At 46.0% G+C, this 19,719-nt stretch overlaps 1 protein-coding gene across 3 annotated transcripts in view; it reads left to right on the top strand.

Moving 5' to 3' along the window:
• The window catches only part of DOCK11 (dedicator of cytokinesis 11), a 130,301-nt gene that overhangs the window by 16,827 nt on the left and 93,755 nt on the right, over nt 1-19,719 (top strand). For all 3 annotated transcript variants that reach the window (XM_060248957.1, XM_060248955.1, XM_060248956.1), the window contains exons 2-3: nt 12,117-12,233; nt 15,043-15,132. In XM_060248957.1, the coding sequence (XP_060104940.1) occupies nt 12,117-12,233; nt 15,043-15,132 (207 nt within the window). The remainder of the gene's footprint in view (nt 1-12,116; nt 12,234-15,042; nt 15,133-19,719) is intronic.

The following is a 19,719-nucleotide window of genomic DNA, read 5'->3' as shown; positions in this document are numbered from 1 at the left end:
GATCAATTTATCAAGATTGGATTAATTATTGGTTATTTAAACTTGTTTTATTGACTAGCTAATTTAATGGAATTATTTGTGGCAAATTAATAGAAAAAGGGGATAATGATTGCAGATTTCAACTAAGGAGCCAATTGGATTTATAATTTATTATTGTTAGCTAGTGAATTGGATGGGCCGGGATGAATGTATATTAAATAACTATTAGAATATTAGTGGGTAACTTATTGATAGGCCAACTGGAGGTGGGAGGGCGGAGAAGAGACAAATTTTTGAATATCTGTCAGTAGAAGGACTGGTGGTACCAGTGAGAGATGACTGGTCTGGGGATTCCGGTACTCCTGGGGAGGGGAAGGTATGACGGTGGGAACAGGCGGAGATGGAAGGGAAGGGGATCGAGACAAGATAGTGCTCGACCACCTTCCAGCCTGCGTCCCATCCCGATGGTGACAGGTAGGGGGACAAGGCGAAATTACTCGCCTCCGTCACTGGTGTTATGTAATGCCAAGTCCATCAATAATAAGACCTCCATCCTTCGGGAATTCCTGCTTGAGCAGGACATGGACCTGGCATGCGTGACCGAGACCTGGGTCCGCGATGGGGAGACTGTAGCTCTCTCCCAGATGGCGCCCCCAGGATACTCGGTCTTTCACCAGTCGCGGACTAGCGGGCGGGGGGGAGGGGTGGCCCTGTTCATTCGAGAGGCTTACTCCTTCCGGGCCCTCCCGACTCCGGAGATCGGGGGCATTGAATGTGCTGGCCTGGCGTGGGATGTTGGGGAGGGGTTGGCGATCTGGCTGGTGTACCGACCGCCTAACGCACCGGCCAGCGCCTTACTATCCCTGATGGAGGCCGCAGCAGGATGGGCATTGGAGCACCCGAGGCTTTTGATCCTGGGTGACTTCAATGTTCATGCCGATGACGTGGCCTCCAATCAGGCGATGGACCTAGTGTCTTCCATGGCGACACTAGGACTCTCCCAAGTAGTTACGACACCCACCCACCAGGCAGGTCACATGTTAGACTTGATCTTCGCGTCGGGAGTCTTAGTGAACGATCTTGCTTCTATAGCAGTGCCATGGTCGGATCACTATGCCCTCAAGGCTCGTGTGGACGTCCCACCCCAAACCCGTTTGGGCGGCGAGCTTATTTTAGCTCGCCCGCGGAGCCTGATGGACCCGGAACGGTTCCTGACGGCTCTGCGGGATCCCTGCCCCCCTGGCGATTCCCTCGATGACCTGGTGGAGTCCTGGAATAACAGGCTCGCTGGGGCCATCGACGAGATCGCACCTAGGCGTCCTCTGCGCCCTCGTTCAAGGCCGACACCCTGGTATAACCAGGAGTTGCGGCGGTTGAAACGGGGACTCAGACGACTAGAGAGGCAATGGCGGCGTACTCGAGACGAAGCGACTCGAACATCTTATAGAGAGTTTATGAAGTCCTATGAGATGGCAGTCAAGGCCGCAAAGAAAACATACTTTGCGGCGGAGATTGCGTCCGCAATTTCGCGCCCGGCACAACTGTTCAACACAATTCGGACCCTTACAACACTGCCACAGGGCAGACCAAACGCTAATGAATTGGAAATTGGCTGTGAGGCTTTTGCGAATTTTTTTGCGGATAAAATCGCATCGCTCCGTTCCGACTCCCCTGTCATATTAGATACAGTTAGCGAACCTGAGGCTCCGTGCCTGTCTTCGGACTGTGTACTGGACGGCTTCAGTGCGCTCAGCCTGGAAGAAGTTGACAGGATCCTCCTATCTGCACGCCCGACAACTTGTAAATTGGACCCATGCCCCTCTTGGCTTATTAAGACCTGCCAGAGGGAGCTAAGATATCCTATACGGGATATCATAAACAGATCCCTACTGGAGGGGCATTTTCCATCAGCGCTTAAGGAGGCGGTGGTCCGTCCCCTCTTGAAGAAAACAACATTAGATCCGGCCGAATTGGCACACTATCGGCCGGTCTCGAATTTGCCCTTTTTGGGCAAACTTATTGAGAGGGCAGTGGCGTTGCAGCTACAGAGTTTCCTGGAGGATGCTTCTGTCCTTGACCCCTACCAATCTGGCTTCCGCCCGGGCCATGGGACGGAGACGGTGCTGGTCGCCCTGGTGGATGACCTTCAGCGGCATCTGGATCAAGGTGGCTCGGCGGTGCTGATGTTGTTGGACCTATCGGCAGCGTTCGATACGGTCGACCATCGGCTTCTGGCGCGCCGCCTTGCCGACGCTGGGATTCAGGGGCTGGCCTTGCAATGGCTTTCCTCTTTCCTTGACGGTCGGGGACAAAGGGTGGCGATTGGGGAGGAACTGTCCCAGAGGCACACGCTTGACTGCGGCGTGCCTCAAGGGGCGGTACTTTCCCCGATGTTATTCAACATCTATATGCGCCCCCTTGCCCAGATTGCCCGAAGGTATGGGCTGGGTTGTCATCAATATGCAGACGACACCCAGCTCTATCTGCTTATGGACGGCCGGCCCGCCTGCGTCCCAGAAAATCTGGACCGGGCGTTACAGGCAGTGGCTAGGTGGCTTAGGCTGAGCGGGCTGAAGCTGAACCCAGCGAAGACAGAGGTCCTTTGCTTGGGTCGCTGCGGCCCGGGAAGGGAAATCCCCCTGCCAGTTTTTGACGGCGCACCACTGACAGCGTCGGGCAGGGTCAAGAGCCTGGGGGTGCTGTTGGAGCCTTCTCTGACGATGGAGGCTCAGATAGCAGCCACTGCCAAGTCCGCTTTTTTTCACCTTAGGCGGGCGAGACAGTTGGCCCCCTTCCTGGAACGCGACGACCTAGCAACAGTGATTCATGCTACGGTCACCTCGAGGCTGGACTACTGTAATGCCCTCTACATGGGGCTACCCTTGTGCCGGACCCGGAAACTGCAGTTGGTGCAGAACGCTGCTGCCCGGCTGCTATTAGGGCTCCCAAGATGGGAGCACATTCGGCCGGGGCTCCGGGATCTGCACTGGCTGCCAGTAACATTCCGAGTCCAGTACAAGGTGTTGGTCATTACCTTTAAAGCCCTGTATGGCCTAGGACCTGCCTACCTTAGGGACCGTCTCTCCCCACACGTTCCCCAGAGAGTACTACGTTCCGGCTCACAAAATCTGCTGGTAGTCCCTGGACCAAAGGAGGCCCGCCTAAAATCCACCAGGGATCGGGCCTTCTCAACAGCGGCACCTTACTGGTGGAACCAGCTGCCGGAGGAGGTGCGGGCCCTGCGGGACCTAGGGCAGTTCCGCAGGGCCTGCAAGACAGCCCTCTTCCGGCAGGCCTATAACACCTAACTGATATTTTGGATGGAACATCTTTGGATGGAACAAAATGCTCTTATAGACCGCTGCCTTTATTTTATCTTGTTTTATTAACTATGCTTTTATTGTATCTGTAAATGTTTTAAATGGAATTGTATGAATCATTGTGTTGTGAGCCGCCCTGAGACACTTCGGTGAGAAGGGCGGGATATAAGTCCATCAAATAAATAAATAAATAAATAAACAACTTCAAGCCCCTCTTTCCTTCTCCCCCAAAACCAGATTCTGAACAAAGCAGACTTGAATTCTGTCAAGGAATCCTCATATGCCACACTTCACTATATCCTGGTAATTGTCTCATTTTGTGTTGGGAATGCTCCAATTCTCTGGTGGTAATCTGTAGTATTTCAGCTCCTAGGGGGCCACAAGGGATGTTGTCACAGTAAACTGGTTTAAGTTTATAGTGTGTCCATGCGGAATTTTTTTAATTTCCACAGCCCTTTGAAGTGCAAAATGGGTGGCAAGGAAACTGTTCTGTTCCTTACTTATTTTAAGGACTCAGTTTGTTTCAGTCATTTTGAGGAGGGAGGGGTTTGCCACGCTGTTGCTTCTGTGCTGTGATCCTGGCTGCTGCTCTACTTGTGAACTATCCTGCAGCTCCTTTCTCTTCTTTTTGTCAGCATATGCTTGCTAGTAAGACTTCAGGCTGGAGTCTAATGCAAATGACAGTTCATGATCTGTGACAGTTCCTGATAGCTTCCCTTAACAGGTGCATACTGGTTCTGTCCAGAGTACTTGTGCCTATGCAGGATGACTCAGCACTGTGTACTAATTGGTGCTTGTGTATAGCAATATGTATATAACTGGGAAAAGATTGTACAGTGTATTCTCTGCTCTCGAACGTGTTGTCTGGCAAAGCACTTTGTCGAGTGTATACCAGAACAACTATAAACTTGTATATTTGTAAATAAATGTAAATAGTTAGCACAAGTCAGTGTGCTGTCTATCATTAAGCCTCACAAATCCAGAGCATACAAGCAAATACGCCAACAGGGTTATGGGCCCAGCACACTTCCGCTGCGCCATGCTCTGGAGGTTCTGAATGAGGATGAACTACTGTGGTGACCTGTGACTGAGTGACTGTTGGACAAACACCTACTTCATCCTTCTAGGACTCCTTGTAATATACAACCCCATTCCACCATAATTACAGTGATTTCCATGTCTATACGTAGCTTTGGGGCAACTTTGCCAAGGCAAACTGGAAAATAATGTACAGGGCCAAGCAGAGAGGGAAATATGGTACTTTTCTCCCTTTCTCACAATACAAGAACTCGTGGGCATTCGATGAAATTGCTGAGCAGACAGGTTAAAATGGATAAAAGGAAGTACTTCTTCACCCAAAGGGTGATTAACATGTGGAATTCACTGCCACAGGAGGTGGTGGCGGCCACAAGCATAGCCACCTTCAAGAGGGGTTTAGATAAAAATATGGAGCAGAGGTCCATCAGTGGCTATTAGCCACAGTGTGTGTGTGTGTGTGTATATATATATATATATATATAAATTTTGCCACTGTGTGACACAGAGTGTTGGACTGGATGGGCCATTGGCCTGATCTTACATGGTTTCTCTTATGTTCTTATGATATGCAGCTGCAATGGTTTATACAAACAACTCAATGCCTGTTTAAGATTAAACATTTGGGCAGTATTCAGCATTACTTGGGTGTAGACATTACAAAGAACACAAATGGATGTTTTGAGCTCAGTCAGGAGCATAAAATAACAAAGCTGCTTGGAGAATACAACATGACAGATGCAAACTGTGTTACTATATCAATGACCACGAGCTATGGAAAAGAGCCTGATGACAAAGTATTTGAAAACAAGGCATTGTATCAATCACTAATTGGGTCCCTACTGTATATAGCATGTTGGTCAAGACCAGATATCTGCATTGCAGTTCATATGTTGTGTCAGAAGTGTGCATGCCCTTTTATGAAAATTGGACTGCTGCAAAAAGGATATCGATGTATCTAAAAGGTACTGCTGCAAACAAATTAGTGCTAGACACTACTTCAGCACAACAAGTAACAGCGTACAGTGATTCTAGCTGGGGAGATAGAAAAGATGGAAAGTCCACAACAGGTTATGCTGTGTATGTGCATGGAGCTCTTGTATTGTGGAAATCTTTGAAACAACCACATGTCTCAGCTAGCACTTGTGAAGCAGAGTATTCTGCATTAAGTGATTATGTTGTTCAGCTGGAATGGTTATATCAGCTACTAATAGACCTGAACATGCAATGTAACTTACCCATATGTGTATTTTGTGACAATACTGCTGCTCAGCAGTTGGCAAATGCACAGAACTGTTCATCTATTCGGGCATTTAAATAAGCAGTTGTGAAATCGAAATGGTGCACCTGCATTTTATCAATCCCAGCCTTGCACAATGCTGTTTTTAGCGTATCAGAGTTGACCGAAAAGGCAAACACTTCCTCATAATCCTGTCCTCCAATCTGGGAAAAACCCCTTGCTACTAGCCTGGCTTTCCTTTGCAGCCCGCCATCCAGTAAGGTTTTTAGTTTGAATATCCAGCGGCAACTGATAATGTTTTTGTCAATAGGCAAATTAGTCAAAGTAAACACTCCATTTTCTGAAAGAGAATCATGTTCTGCTTGCATGGCAGTTTGCCAAGCTTGCCTTTCTGACTCAGGCAAAGTTAACACTTCCTGATAACTCTTGGGCTCTCTTACATATACATGGTATCAAACCCAAATCAGATTGGAGGTATACCCTTTGTACTTCTGGTAGACACTCTAGGCACCTGTTGCTCACTCTGTTCACTCTCAGATGATTGTTCCCTAGGAGACACTATCTCTTGTTTTATTTCTTGTTTTACACTTTTGGTTTCCTCTGTTAAGGAGAGTGCGACCTGCGAAGGCAATTCATTAGCATGTACTCTGTGTCAATTCTGGTCTTCACAAAAATTGGCAGACCTGCTAAAGCTCAGCATTTGATGTTCATTAGCAAACCTGTATGCTTTCATTCCTGTCTGATAGCTTAGGAAGAGAAGCTTTTTGGAGCAAACTCCCCCTTTTTTCCTTTGGTTTAAAGGAATATTCACCCAGGCCTTGGTGCCAAAAATTCTTAAATGTCCCAAACTGGGGTTTTTGTTGTACAACACCTTGTAAGAAATGCTATCTATGGACCTAGTCCAGATTCTGTTGCTTTTGTAGCATGCAGCCTTCAATGCTTCAGCCCAGTAAGTGATAGATAAACCAGCATCAGTAAGCATAGACTGCATCATATCTTGCAAAACTCCCCCCTTTCTTTCAGCCACACCATTGTCCTGCAGTGTTGACACATTTGCCTCTACAGTGCTACTGCCTGTCAGAGCACGTTGCTGATCTTGAAGGACCAGTGATCTGCCTTGATATAAGGCAGATTCATATGTAGAGCCAGATTTGGGTTCTGTTTCTTGGCTCCAGTCAAGAGTCACAAAAGGTGGAGAGCCTTGGACAGAATACTACAGGTTTTTGCTGCCCCAGGATTTTGCTGTGCTGGGGTTTTTGCCACCCAGGAAAGGCCCCGCCCCCACCCTCTGGTGGGGGAGGGCCCCCAGCACTGGCTCCAATCAGGCCCCGTTTGCACGGAGGGCTCCTCTTGAGGAATCCTCCATGCAAACACCACCACCACCCCCACTTGACCTTCCCGAGGCATGGAAAAGCCGAGTGGGGCCAGATGGCCCATTTGCATGGAGGGCTCCTCTTTGTGGTAGGGTATGTTTCAGTGAGTCACTGCATATGTCTTCAGATACAGTGAGCAGTGACTCACGAAAACTCATATTGTACCACAAATTTTGTTAGCCCTTAAGTTGCTACTGGACTCTTATTCTTTTTTACCGCTACAGACAAACACTAACCCATCTTGATGTGTCTTTTTGGTTTATAGTTCTCTGCCTTAATCCAAATATAAATTTGTTTGGTTTATGGGGAACTGGGAGTTGAGTGTTCAAGGACGTTTACACAGTGTGCAAGTGATAGCTTCCTCCTTAGCAAAGAGATCCAGAAAACACGATCAAGGGTGTTACAATAGCCCGAAAGTGCATCTGAGCTCTAGTAACAGTGGAGCTTTAATTTTGCTGGCAAATCCTCTCCTTTCTGCAGATTAATTTTCTCCAAGAATTCTAAGCATGTGCATTTTGTACCAGAGTGGAGCGACTCAGGCATGTAGCTCAGTTCAAGCCTTGCATTGCTGTCTTGGCAATTGAGTCAGAAGACTTTTTTTTTGCTCTTGGCACATAGAGGCAACCTAGACTGATTTTACCAGGAAGTGCTTCCAGATATCTGTGTGCAGGATTGTCTCTTTTGCCCTCTGAGTATCAGGGCTGTAAACTATGGATTGGTCACAAACCTTAGAGCCTTCTAGGATCTGGGATGAAACCTGTTTCCACATGGCGGTGATCCTCTTTTTGCTACCATGAATGCAAAGGCGTTTACAGCCAGAACAGAGCACTCACAGAGCGGTTTCCCATGCACTTTCCTTGCCTCTGGCCCTGGAACCATAACTTCCATTCTGCACCACTGGAGGACATTTTTCTGCTTTGTTTTGAAAATTAACAATTAGAAGATTGTTATAGATTATTGCAGCCCTGACCTGGATAGCTCATCAGATCTCAGAAGCTAAACAGGGTCAACCCTGGCTAGTATTTGGATTGGAGATCTCCCTCCAAGGAATACCAGGGTTATGATGTGGAGGCAGGCAATGACAAACCGCCTCCAAATGTCTCTTGGCTTGAAACCCTGTGGGGTTGCCATAAGTCTGCTGTGAGTTGACAGCAAAAAAGAAAAAGAACTGCAATGCATTCTGCATGGGGTTGCCCTTATTTTTTTTTGCTCTTGGCACATAAAGGCAACCTAGATTGATTTTACCAGGAAGTGCTTCCAGATAGCTGAAATTATTATAGAACATTATGGCCAGAATGTTGACTGGAGTGGGTCACAGGGACCATTCCACTTCAGTCTTATTCCATCTACACTGGCTCCTAATTTGCTTCTGGGCCCAATTCAAGGTGTTGATATTGACCTATTGATCTAGATGGTTTGGGGTGAGTTTGCCTTAAGGACCACTTTCTCTCATATGAGCCTACCCATCTGCTCCATTTTTCTGGAGGCCTTCCTTCAGGTGCCATCTGAGCCATCTGAGGCTAAATGGGTGGGAACCCAAGAAAGAGCCTTCTCAGTCATGGAACTGAAATCTGGAACACCCTTCACAAGGAGATTGGACTGAGTTCTTCTGTCATGTCTTCCACTTGTGGGTGAAGGCTTTTCTGTTTCATTTTGCATACCCTAGTAAACATTAGCCCTCCTCCCTGTTGTGTGTGTGTTTGCATGCTTATATGTTCTTATTGTATTGTTAAATATTTATATATACATTTTAAATGTTTTTAATGTTTAAATGTTTAAATGCTTTAATGTATGATGTTTACCACCTTGGGATCTTATTTAGGTGGAGAGGTGGCATATATATATAGATATTTTAAAATAAATAAATAAATAAATATAGTGTAATAATGTTATAGCAGCCTGGTTCTACAGCATACTAGCTCCTCTGAATTTCCAGCTTTCGTTATTTAAAAAAGTATATTTCAAGCTCTTTTTGCTGCAGAGTTATAAGGGGAAAGATGTATCTATGTAACAAAAAACTCAAATAAGGCTAGCGATTTACTATTTTAAAAAAAAAATGGAATTCAGAGGAGCTGGCAGATTGTAGCAGTAAATCAGTAGATCATGCTATAGTTGTCTTGCAGCTGCCAATTAAAAAATGAATCCTAAAAAGCCCTTCATTGGTGGTGAGAAAAATATGACAGGCTAAGGCAAGGAATAAGACTGATGTCACTGGGAGCTTAAAAATGCAAACCTTTCCATTCACAAGGTATGCAGAGATATTTGTGATCTTTCAAAAATAACATATCAAACCAGGTTTTTGAAATATCAAAGCAAAGCAGGGTAAATCCTGTAATGTGGACAATTGAAGATGATGTTGTATGGAAGTTCCAGACAAACCTGCTCCATATAGCTTGCCAAACTGGAGCAAATTCTCAGTGTGCAAACAACCAAAGCCAGGCTTATATCCAGGTCTTGTGTCTGTATTGAAAAGCCATTTTGAAATTGTTCTCTGCTGGACTGCAATACAAATGTGGGATGACGTCATGTGTCCTTAGAAACATATAGGGAGTAAAGGAAGATACCCTTTCCTGAATGGTTGCCCACTGCTACTGTTCTTTCTTAACCCATACTCAGCATATATGGGAGCAATGATGAAGCATTCCACATAAGTGTGACTGTGCATCCTACAGTATAAACCAGAATATTTTCCAAGGTGCCAGAGTTCTTTCTCAGGCAAGTCTGCATGGAAAATATTCAGATAAAAAGGACTTCACTTTGACAGTCCTGTGGATGGTCCTTCCCAAATTATGCAACCCCAAGGCTTAGCCCTGTGGTGCAGAGTGGTAAAAGCTGCAGTACTGCAGTCCAAGCTCTCTGTTCATGACCTGAGTTCGATCCCGGCAGAAGCTGGGTTCAGGTAGCCGGCTCAAGATTGACTCAGCCTTCCATCCTTCCAAGGTCGGTAAAATTAGTACCCAGCTGGCTGAGGGGAAAGTGTAGATGACTGGGGAAGGCAATGGCAAACCACCCTGTAAAAAGTCTGCCATGAAAATGTTGTGATACGATGTCACCCCAGAGTTGGAAACGACTGGTGCTTGCACAGGGGACGACCTTTACTTTTAAGAGCTTTTAAGTGGATGCTATGGGACCGAACCAGGGACCTTTTGCAAGCAAAGCATCTGTTGTACCACACTGACCCAAGGCTTTTCCACACAGACCACTATGTAGGGTTCCCCATATTGCCTCAGCAAATCTCAGGAGATTTGAGGGGCAGTGCCTGGGAAGAGCAGTGTTTGAGGAGGATGTGACTCTTGGCTGCCTCTTCTAGACGCCGTAGACTTTACCATACAGCCTAGGAAAAATATCTAGATCAGAGGTCTCCAACATGGTGCCTGCTGACACCTTTCCTGGTGCCAAGTGTTTTTAGGAACTGGGCAGGGACAGGTGAGACTTTTCTCCAGCAAGGCTTCTGAGTGGCTGTGCAGATATTTTTTAAAATGTTGCTTTGGCAGAAGCTTCCTCCATAGCATGAAGACTTCCACTGTGAGACGGAAGGTAATATGCAGCAGCAATTCTGTGTCAGAATTCCAATGGTGATTTAGAGTTGTCAGGTCCGACTCAGGAAATGTCTGGGGACTTTGGGGGTGGTGACAGGAGCAAGGTTGTAACAAGCCCAATTGAACTCTGAAGGGAGTTCTGGCCATCATATTTAAAGGAATTGTGCTCCTATCAAATGCCTTCCCTTCAATGGAAATATTGGAAGATAGGGGCATCTACTTTTAGGGGTCATAGAATTGGACCCTCTGGTCCAATCTTTTTGAAACTTGGTAGGGGTTTTGAGGAGAGGCATGGATGCTATGCTGAAAGTTTAGTGCCCCTACCTCAAAAAACAGCCCCCCCCCCGAACCTCCAGGTACCCAGGGATCAATTATCCATTATACCCTATGGAGTCTAGTCTCCATGGGGTATAATGGAGTACCCAGTGGACATTCAGCCCCCCCCCCCACCTTTCTGAACACCCTGAAGCAGGGGAGGACCTCCAAACCAAGGGATCTCCTGCCCCCAACTGGGAGTTGGCAGTCTATCAGGTGACCGCAGCTTCAGAAAGATTGGGGCCCCTGATCTAGAGTGTCATTGTGTGAAGGCCATTTTTTTCTCCTGCTTTTCAGTTCCTCGGTGGAGGGATTGGGGCTGGGGACTGGCAGATCCCAAACATGAGCCAGTAATTCGGAGGCCTACCAATTAGACTGTCAGTGTCACTTTGTGATCTTAGCAGAGATAGGTATTTCCTAACCACACCTTTACTTGGAATTGCTGGGGTGGGGGTGAGCCCGGGATATTCTGCATGCAATGCAGGTGCTTCACCAGTGAGCCACAGTGCCCCCCCTTTAACTTTGATTTCTGCAAGTAGCAGTCGAATCTGAGGTTGGCATTTTTATTTTTTAAATCAGAGTTACTTCCTATGCAAGTCCAGAGCTTCAGAGAGATGTGAACATGACTAATGTGTTCTTATTTTGTTATTATCTGGCTTCATAGTTATAGAGCAACAGCTGTGTTATGTCATTAAAGAGGCTTGCCCATCACAAGGCAGCAGCTGGAGCTAGAACACAAGTCACACGGTGTTGCTTGTTGGCTGAACTTCTGACTTTCCCCATAATATTTTTGTCAGATTTCTTTTCCTGCTTTTTCATTGGGCCTGGTCAAGAACACCCTCCCTGTAATGCAAACCAGATTTCTTTCAAATTGCAAATTTTGCATGCATTAAAGACATAATGGCACCAGTTTCTTTAAATGCCCTGAATCAGGAAAGTCTTAGCCTCTGGCATAAAATTAGTCATTGCTTAATGAATAATTACTGTTTCCTGTTAATTGATTCACCATTATCTTTACAGCAGCCTTGTAAGGTAGACTAGTATTATCATTCCCTTATTGTAGATGCAGAAATGTGGCTTGCCTGATGCCAGCTAGTGAACTCATAGAAGAGAGCAAAAATTGATTCATAGCTCAGTTTCTTGGCCACTAAAGCTGTATGGAATGTCATAGCTTATATGATGTGGGAGGGAGATGTGTCATTTGTTTTCAGTAATACCAGAGGAAGCCTCTAGTAGATGCTCATGACCAGTCTGTGAAGCTTGCAGGAGGCCAGCTGTTGACTTGCTTTCTCTCCCTTTCCCTTTTATCTCCTAGGAGAAAACAAAGGTGGTTGAACCCCTGGACTATGAAAATGTCATCTCCCAGAGAAAAGCCCAGATTTACAGTGATCCATTCCGGGACTTGCTTATGTTCCCTATGGAGGACGTGTCTGTGAGTCTCTTGTTTGCACATTGATCTTGGCCACGTTCTCATTCAGCCTTGTTTACTGTGGCTTATTCTGTTTTATGTCTAGTAGCACCTTAAAGACCAACAAAACTTGTGGCAGGGTATGAGCTTTCATGAGTCACTGCTCACTTCTTGAGATCGTCAGGTATTTGAAGAAGTGAGCAGTGACTCATGAAAGCTCATATCCTGCCACAAGTTTTGTTGGTCTTTAAGGTACTACTGGCCTCTTGCTCTTTTCTGCTGCTACTGACAAACTAACATGGCTACCCAACTTGCTTTAAGTCTTGTGCAGCAAAACCAAAAAGTCCTGGGGCATTTTAAAGACAAACACGTTGACTGTGATGGAAGTTTTATTGTACTGAAGGCTTCTGCTCTAATAAACCCATTCATCATGAGGATGCCACAACCCCCCCCCCCCCCCCACACACACACCCTTTTTTGGTTTGCAGGGGCAAAAATCCAGCTTCTGGGCATTACATAGTTCTCATTGTAGCTGGGGAGGGTCCCTCAGCTGTATAGGTTGTAGTAAGGGCTCACAGTGCAGCAGGGATGCAGTTGGGTGTGGCCTAAGCTGCAAGACAGAACAAAGGTTTTTTTCAAATAGATGAAGGTGACTTTAAGAAAGAGACAAGACTCTGCTTGTGGTTTTACTACTCTCTGCTAAATGGATTTGCAGGGTTTGGTGTTGTGTTGACCAGAGGCAGCAGTGCAACAATACAAAAAGAAATGTGTACATGAAAGGAGTGAGCTGCTTTCAGCCTCTTGTGTTATCGAACAAAATAAAAAATAAAAATTCTTGGCCGATGAATAAAGATAGATAGAAAATTAGACTTCCCAAAGTCCCCTGATGTATTTTAAACGTGCAAAGCAAGAGTGCATCCTCAGGATTTATTTACAATTAAGGTGTAATTAATGTGTATGCCAAGTCATCCTTAGGATGCATTCTTGTATATAACTGTAAACACTGTGATCTGATCTAGCATTCTTCGCAAGAAATCAAGCAGCCAGTTGATAATGAACAATCTACTGGCAACTAGTAGACCACCAGTGGAACATGGTTTATCTTCTTCCTATTAGAGCACCAAGGAATGTGATCTTTTTGGTCTTTAAGACCAACAAAGTTTAATTCTGGCTATAACATTTCATGTGCATGCACACAGACACATTGAACCAGCTTTGCCAACCATTGCATATGGGTGAGAGGGGGTTAGTTGCCAGGAAAGGCTAATTGGAGTCAGGATACATAAGTAACTGTGGGTCAGTTTAGTGTAGTGGTGAACGGCACGGACTCTAATCTGGGAGAACCAGGTTTGATTCCCCACTCCTCCACTTGCACCTGCTGGAATGGCCTTGGGTCAGCCATAGCTCTCGTAGGAGTTGTCCTTGAAAGGGCAGCTGCTGTAAGAGCTCTCTCAGCCCCACCTACCTCACAGGGTGGTGTCTGTTGTGGTGAGGGGGAGGTAAAGGAAATGGTGACTGCTCTGAGATTCAGAGTGTAGGGTGGGATATAAATCAAATATCAGCTGAGCAATAAGTATAGCTAAGACTGGGTTAAAGCAGTTGGTGAAACCTGTGAATAGCAACAAATTACTGTAAGATCATAAAAGAGTTGTATTATTGAGGGGTGCCTCAGCCTGGATGGCCCAGGCTAGCCCAGTCTTGTCAGATCTTGGAACAGAGTCAGCTCTGATTAGTATTTGGATGGGAGACTACCAAGGAAATCCCAGGTCACTATGCAGAAGCAGGCAATGGCAAACCACCTCTGCATGTCTCCTGCCTTGAAAACCCTACAGGCTCACTTACGTCAGCTGTGAATTGATGGCATGTTATACACACACACATGATTTAGTGGTGATATTCTCTCTGTGTGTTTAGACTCTTATTGTTGATGCTTTATTTATTTAGGCATTTTTACGAGGGACCTAACACACATTATAAAAAAGAAAAGGTTCAAATTACAAAAACTAATATACGGACAAAAAAATACAAATCTGAGCTGTTCTAGGTCCAACTGAGATGGGTCCCAGGATGTGACCCTCCCCCCCACACCCCTGAAGTTAGAACCAAGGGCCAAGAGCTTGTGCCTCTAGCCCTGCCCAGGTTAAATACCAGCAGAAAAATGTTCATAACCTTAACTCGCTGTTTTATGATTTTGTAATAGGTAAAACCTATTATACGCTACCTGAGCTCTTCATCTGGATAGCGGCAGGATATAAATAATATACTGGCAATATAAATAAATGAGGTAAATCTTTTTTGGATGCAGTCAAAAGTCCTCAAGCAGTCCACTAGCATCTTGAAGAGTATTTTTCCAGAGGAATGGAGAGTACCATAGCTTGGACCTTAGATGGGTTCCATTTTCCTAAGAAAATAGCACACGATGGGAAAAGTTCTTTTGCGCACATTTCCTTGGCATTAGGACTGAGCTGCAAGAGTCCCAGATGGGCAGTCTAGAAACTGGCCAGGTAGCACATGCACCAGAAGGGTAGCTGTGTTCATCTTTTGCAAGAAAAGGAACAGTTAATCTTTTATTTCATCTTGTGAAATGCCATAGTGTGTGTTTTGAGACCATCCATCCAACTTACACATCTGACAGAGCGAGCTGTAGCCTACACAGATTTGTGCCATCATAATTGTATTGATCTTTAAAGTGCCACAAAGCTCCAGATTCCAAAATTCTTCCTTGAGTGCTGAGCTTTGCAAAAGCAAAAATGATTGGCATCTGGTTGGTCAAAAACTTGAAAACCATATCCCTTCTGTAATCCTTGACTGCTTCTTCTCCCAACCCTTCTAGATAGCAGTTATAAATCGTCAGCAGAGAACAGTCCAGTCCACGGTGCCAGAGGATGCTCTGAAAAAGGCACAGAGTCTCTTTGTCCAAGAGGTAAGGGCTATCAGCGGTGATGTTCAGCGTGTTCACAGAAACACCTGGCACAGTTATTTCTCCCTTTAAATAAAGAATAAAACTCTCCCCAGTGTTGTTCTCATTCTCTGAGTGCACTCCAGGATTCCTTTTGGTGATGTAGTAGGAGGGCACACTCTTACCTTGTGGGGATGCCTTCTTCTTGCTTTGCTTGTTTGACAAAAACCCATGGAAGGACGTTTGTTTGTTTGTTTCCAGCTGAGTCACAAGGCATAGCAGTGATATGGATTTTAATTGGGTTCATCTCTTTCTGTGGAACTATGAAAAATGTATTTTCCTGAAGGGTGGCTAGTGATGTCTGATGGAGAATTCATCTCTCTTCATCAGACTGTACTTTTCAGGATTCTTGGGAGGGGGTGGTGGTGGTGACATTTTAAACCCTGGTTTTTTTGTTTGCAGTGTAGACAGAGGTAGAACTGAAAGAGCAGCTGTACAGCAGTGTATCATTGCTGACAGGGAGTGAGGGAACCAATCCAGGAGTATACCAACCAATTGCTGGAGTAATGTGTTATGAAGCCTTCAAAATAAACCTCTGCTTTATCATTCTCTGCTGGGGCACAGTGCCTACCTTAGGGGGCTTTTGGAAACTTAAGTTGAGAAAGGACTTCCTTGAGTTATTTTTTAGCTGTTTAATTTTTCCTGGTTTTACATAGAATTTTAGAATTGCATTGATTTATGTCTAATTCTGGTTTTTAATGTTTTATCACATATTAATCTAAACTTAGGACAGGAGGTACACATGGCTTTTTTTGAGCAGGAATGCAGTTCCAGCTGACTTGGTGTCAGGGGTGTGGTCTAATATGCAAATAAGTTCCTGCTAGCAGGGGTTCTACAAAAAAGCCCTGGAGGGACATACATATAAGAAATGATGGTTCTCTCTGACCTTGTGGTTAGGAACTCAGGGCCTCAGGGCTTAAGTACAAAATCTGGGCATGTGAGCAACCTGTAAACCCAGTTTTTAAAATGTCACTATTAAAGACAGAAGCATCTGGAGTCTGGACTGGTCTAGGTTGTGTTGTTAAAAATGATTATGTTGATTTCTTTGGTATCTCCAATGGGACTACCTAAAGGGAAAAAGGATGTTCTCCCTCAGAGGCAGAGGACATCTGAATGGGTTGTTTCCGTGATCCTTCAGGGAGGCAGGACTACTTTTTTCTCCTTCCTTTAGGCACCCTTGGGACAACCTGCCCCTTCAGTTTTAGTTCCTGCCTCTACAGGGAGAGCAGCTAGATAGCTAGGCTGAGGGCTAGTAATTATTTTTCTGGCCTATAACTATAACTATTTTTCTTTCTGTCTTTCTTCTTATTAAAAAAAAAAAGATCTTTACTCTTTCCACTTTACTTTCTCTTCTCCTGGTATCCTAACTGCCCTCCAAAGACAGAAGTCCGATGGCGGGTGAAGGCGACACATAATGGCAACCAGCCGGGAGGACGGGTTCCTCTCAGAAGAGGAACAGGACTTGTGCGCCACAGACGCGGCTACTGCGAGCGACAAAAAAGCGGAGGTCGCTCTGAGGAGGGCCCACGAAGCAGTCACTATGATAGTCAGGGCATCCTCTGCTGCATCCTTGGTTTCTAGGGCCACAATAGTTTGGGTGCGCAAGCTGATTCAAATGTTGCCAGAAGACAACAGGCGCTTGCTGGAAGTTGCCACCCGATTCCTCAAGGCCTCTTTTTTTACTGCTGATGCAACGCTTGATACTATCACCTATGCCTCCAGGGCTATAGCCTCCACCACCGTTACCAGACGTCTGCTTTGGCTTAGAGCCTGGCAGGCCGATCTTTTATCCAAGTCACTAGTGTCCGCTTATCCTTTTTGAAGGGGAAAAGCTATTTGGGGAGTCATTGGAAAAGATTTTGGTGGAGACCAGAGAAAAAGAAGACGGTGATGCCCAAGTCTCTGTGGCAACCAGACAGAATGTCTTCACATCTTTTTCATGCCTGGCATTCCATGGCAAGATTTCGAGCAGATGGAAAGAAGCCCAGCTAGGATTCTTCCAGACACTTCTTCAAAAAAGCTCCATTCGGCTCCAAGTTCACCAAGGAATCCTTTTCCAAATCTGACAGACAGGATCGGGATTCCAAGTCCAAACAGGCCTGACTGCGAGTTCCTTCCAGTGGGGGCCCAACTTCTTCACTTTCGACCAGCCTGGGAGGCTTCTCAGGCAGATGCATGGGCCTCAGAAATAGTGTCTCAAGGGTACTCAATCAAGTTCCGATCCTCTCCTCCCAATAGATTTGTCAGATCTCCACCTTCAAGGAATCCAGTCAAAAGAGACGTCATGCACAGAGCATTACAACACTTTCTGAACATTCAGGCAATCGAACCTTTTCCCCTCGGAGAGAGGGGACAGGGTGTTTATTCCATCCTCTTTGCGGTTCCCAAGAAGAATGGGGACTGTAGGGCCACCTTGGACCTCAATTTCCTAAACAGATTCATCAAGCTCCGTCGCTTTCGAATGGAAACCTTGAAGTTCATCGTGGACTCTCTGCAGGATGGAGAGTTTCTAACCTCCATAGACCTGACTGAAGCATATCTGCATGTGCCTATCCATCCAGCACACAGACATTTCCTGCGCTTCTCATGGGAGGAACTACACTTCTAATACCGGGTGATGCCGTTTGGACTGTCAACTGCTCCCAGGGTTTTCTCCAAGCTCCTTATAAATCCCATTGTACACCTCAGGAGACAGGGCATTCACGTCCATCCTTAACTGGACGACCTGCTGGTCAGGTCGAGCAACAGACTCCAGAGCAGCCAAGACACGGAGAAGACCATTCGATGCTTGCAAGCTCACGGTTTTCTGGTGAATCTTGCCAAGAGTGCCTTACAACCCAAACAGCATATAGAGCATCTGGGGGCAATCATCAACTTGGTCTATTGTTCCCTCTCATTGCCGATGTCCAAAGCACAAGGAATCAGAACAGTGGCTGCCACAGTGATCAGGAAGCAGTTCTCTTCACTAACGCTTCTGGCCAAACTCCTGGGCTTGATGGTATCATGTCTGGACTTGTTGCAGTGGGCTCATCTTCACTCCAGGCCTCTCCAGCAATTCCTAAGACCATATCAATGGGCGATCATGGAACGCAGAGACATGACACTACAAGTATCACAGTCTGTCAAGAGCAGTCTTCTCTGGTGGATGCACCTGCCCAGTCTTCTCCAAGGCAAGGTCTTCCAAACAACACCCTCCTTGGAGCTGTTCACCGATGCAAGTCTGTCGGGATGGGGGGCTGTTCTACAGGGTCAGCCAGTCCAGGGCCTCTGGTCAAACAGGGAGAGTCGCCTACCAATCAACGGGTTAGAGCTCAGGGCGATTCGTTTAGCGCTACTACATTTCAAGGACTCTGTTCACCTGAGACATGTTTTAATTCGAACAGACACTATTTCAGCGAAAGCTTATCTAAACAATCAAGGGGGGTCCAGGTCGGACCACTTGCACAAAGATGCCCTGGTGATCTTGCAGTGGGCAGAGAAGCACCTAGCCTCAGTTCATGCGAAACACATCAGGGGGCTGAACAGTATATAAGCAGATTGGCTGAGCAGGGAGACCATCGCAAAAGGGGAATGGGCTCTGAATCCAGAAGTTTTCCAGTTCGTCTGTTAACATCTAGGTAGACCTCAGGTAGATCTCTTTGCCTCCCCTCAGAATCATTAACTTCCTCGTTATTATGCCAGTTACTTCCACGAGGAGGCAGAGGGGATTGATGCCTTGACGACACCGTGACCCCAAGGTCTCATGTATGCTTTTCCACCAATATCCTTGCTGCCAAAGACGATCAGGAGGGTGCGAGCACTCCAAACAGAGCTCATACTAATAGCACCATACTGGCCATGTCGACCATGATTTTTAATGCTGACAGAGATGTCCATTCAGAACCCAGTCACGCTTCCAACATGGCCAGACATCCTCATACAGGGACCAGTGTGGCATCCCGATCCAACATGGCTGTGTTTGATTGCCTGGCGGTTGAGAGGGACTATTTCCAGAACTTAGGCTATTCAACAGAGGTAACGGACACCATCCTGGCGTCCAGAAGAAAGTCTACAATTCGGATATATGACATGACCTGGAAAGCGTTTGTAAGATGGTGCAGACGAAAAAAGCTGGATCCTATGTCCTCATCTATTGCTAATATCTTAGGCTTTCTTCAGGAGGGTCTGCATAAAGGTCTCAAGGCTTCTATCCTACGACGACAGATTGAGGCTTTAAATACCATTATTCCACACATCAGGGGTTACAAACTGTACATACATCCTCATATTCAACTGTTCTTTAGGGCGCTAAGGCCTTGAGACCACCTCAGATTCACCAATTTCCCACCTGGAGGCTCAACGCGGTGTATGTACACTCACAAAATCTCCATTTGAACCCTTGAGAGAAGTGGGCTTGAGATGGCTTCGAAGCAAGGTTCTCTTCTTAGTCGCCATTATGTTGGCTCGAAGAGTCTTTTAACTACACGCCTTATCCATCAGAACAGGCCCGTGTGTTTTTCATAAGGATAAAGTGGTTCTCAGAACAGACCCAACATTCGTCCCCAAGGCTGC

The sequence above is a fragment of the Heteronotia binoei genome, chromosome 11 (assembly GCF_032191835.1).
Source record: "Heteronotia binoei isolate CCM8104 ecotype False Entrance Well chromosome 11, APGP_CSIRO_Hbin_v1, whole genome shotgun sequence".
NCBI lineage: Eukaryota > Metazoa > Chordata > Lepidosauria > Squamata > Gekkonidae > Heteronotia > Heteronotia binoei.
This window is presented reverse-complemented; position numbering and strand designations above follow the sequence as displayed.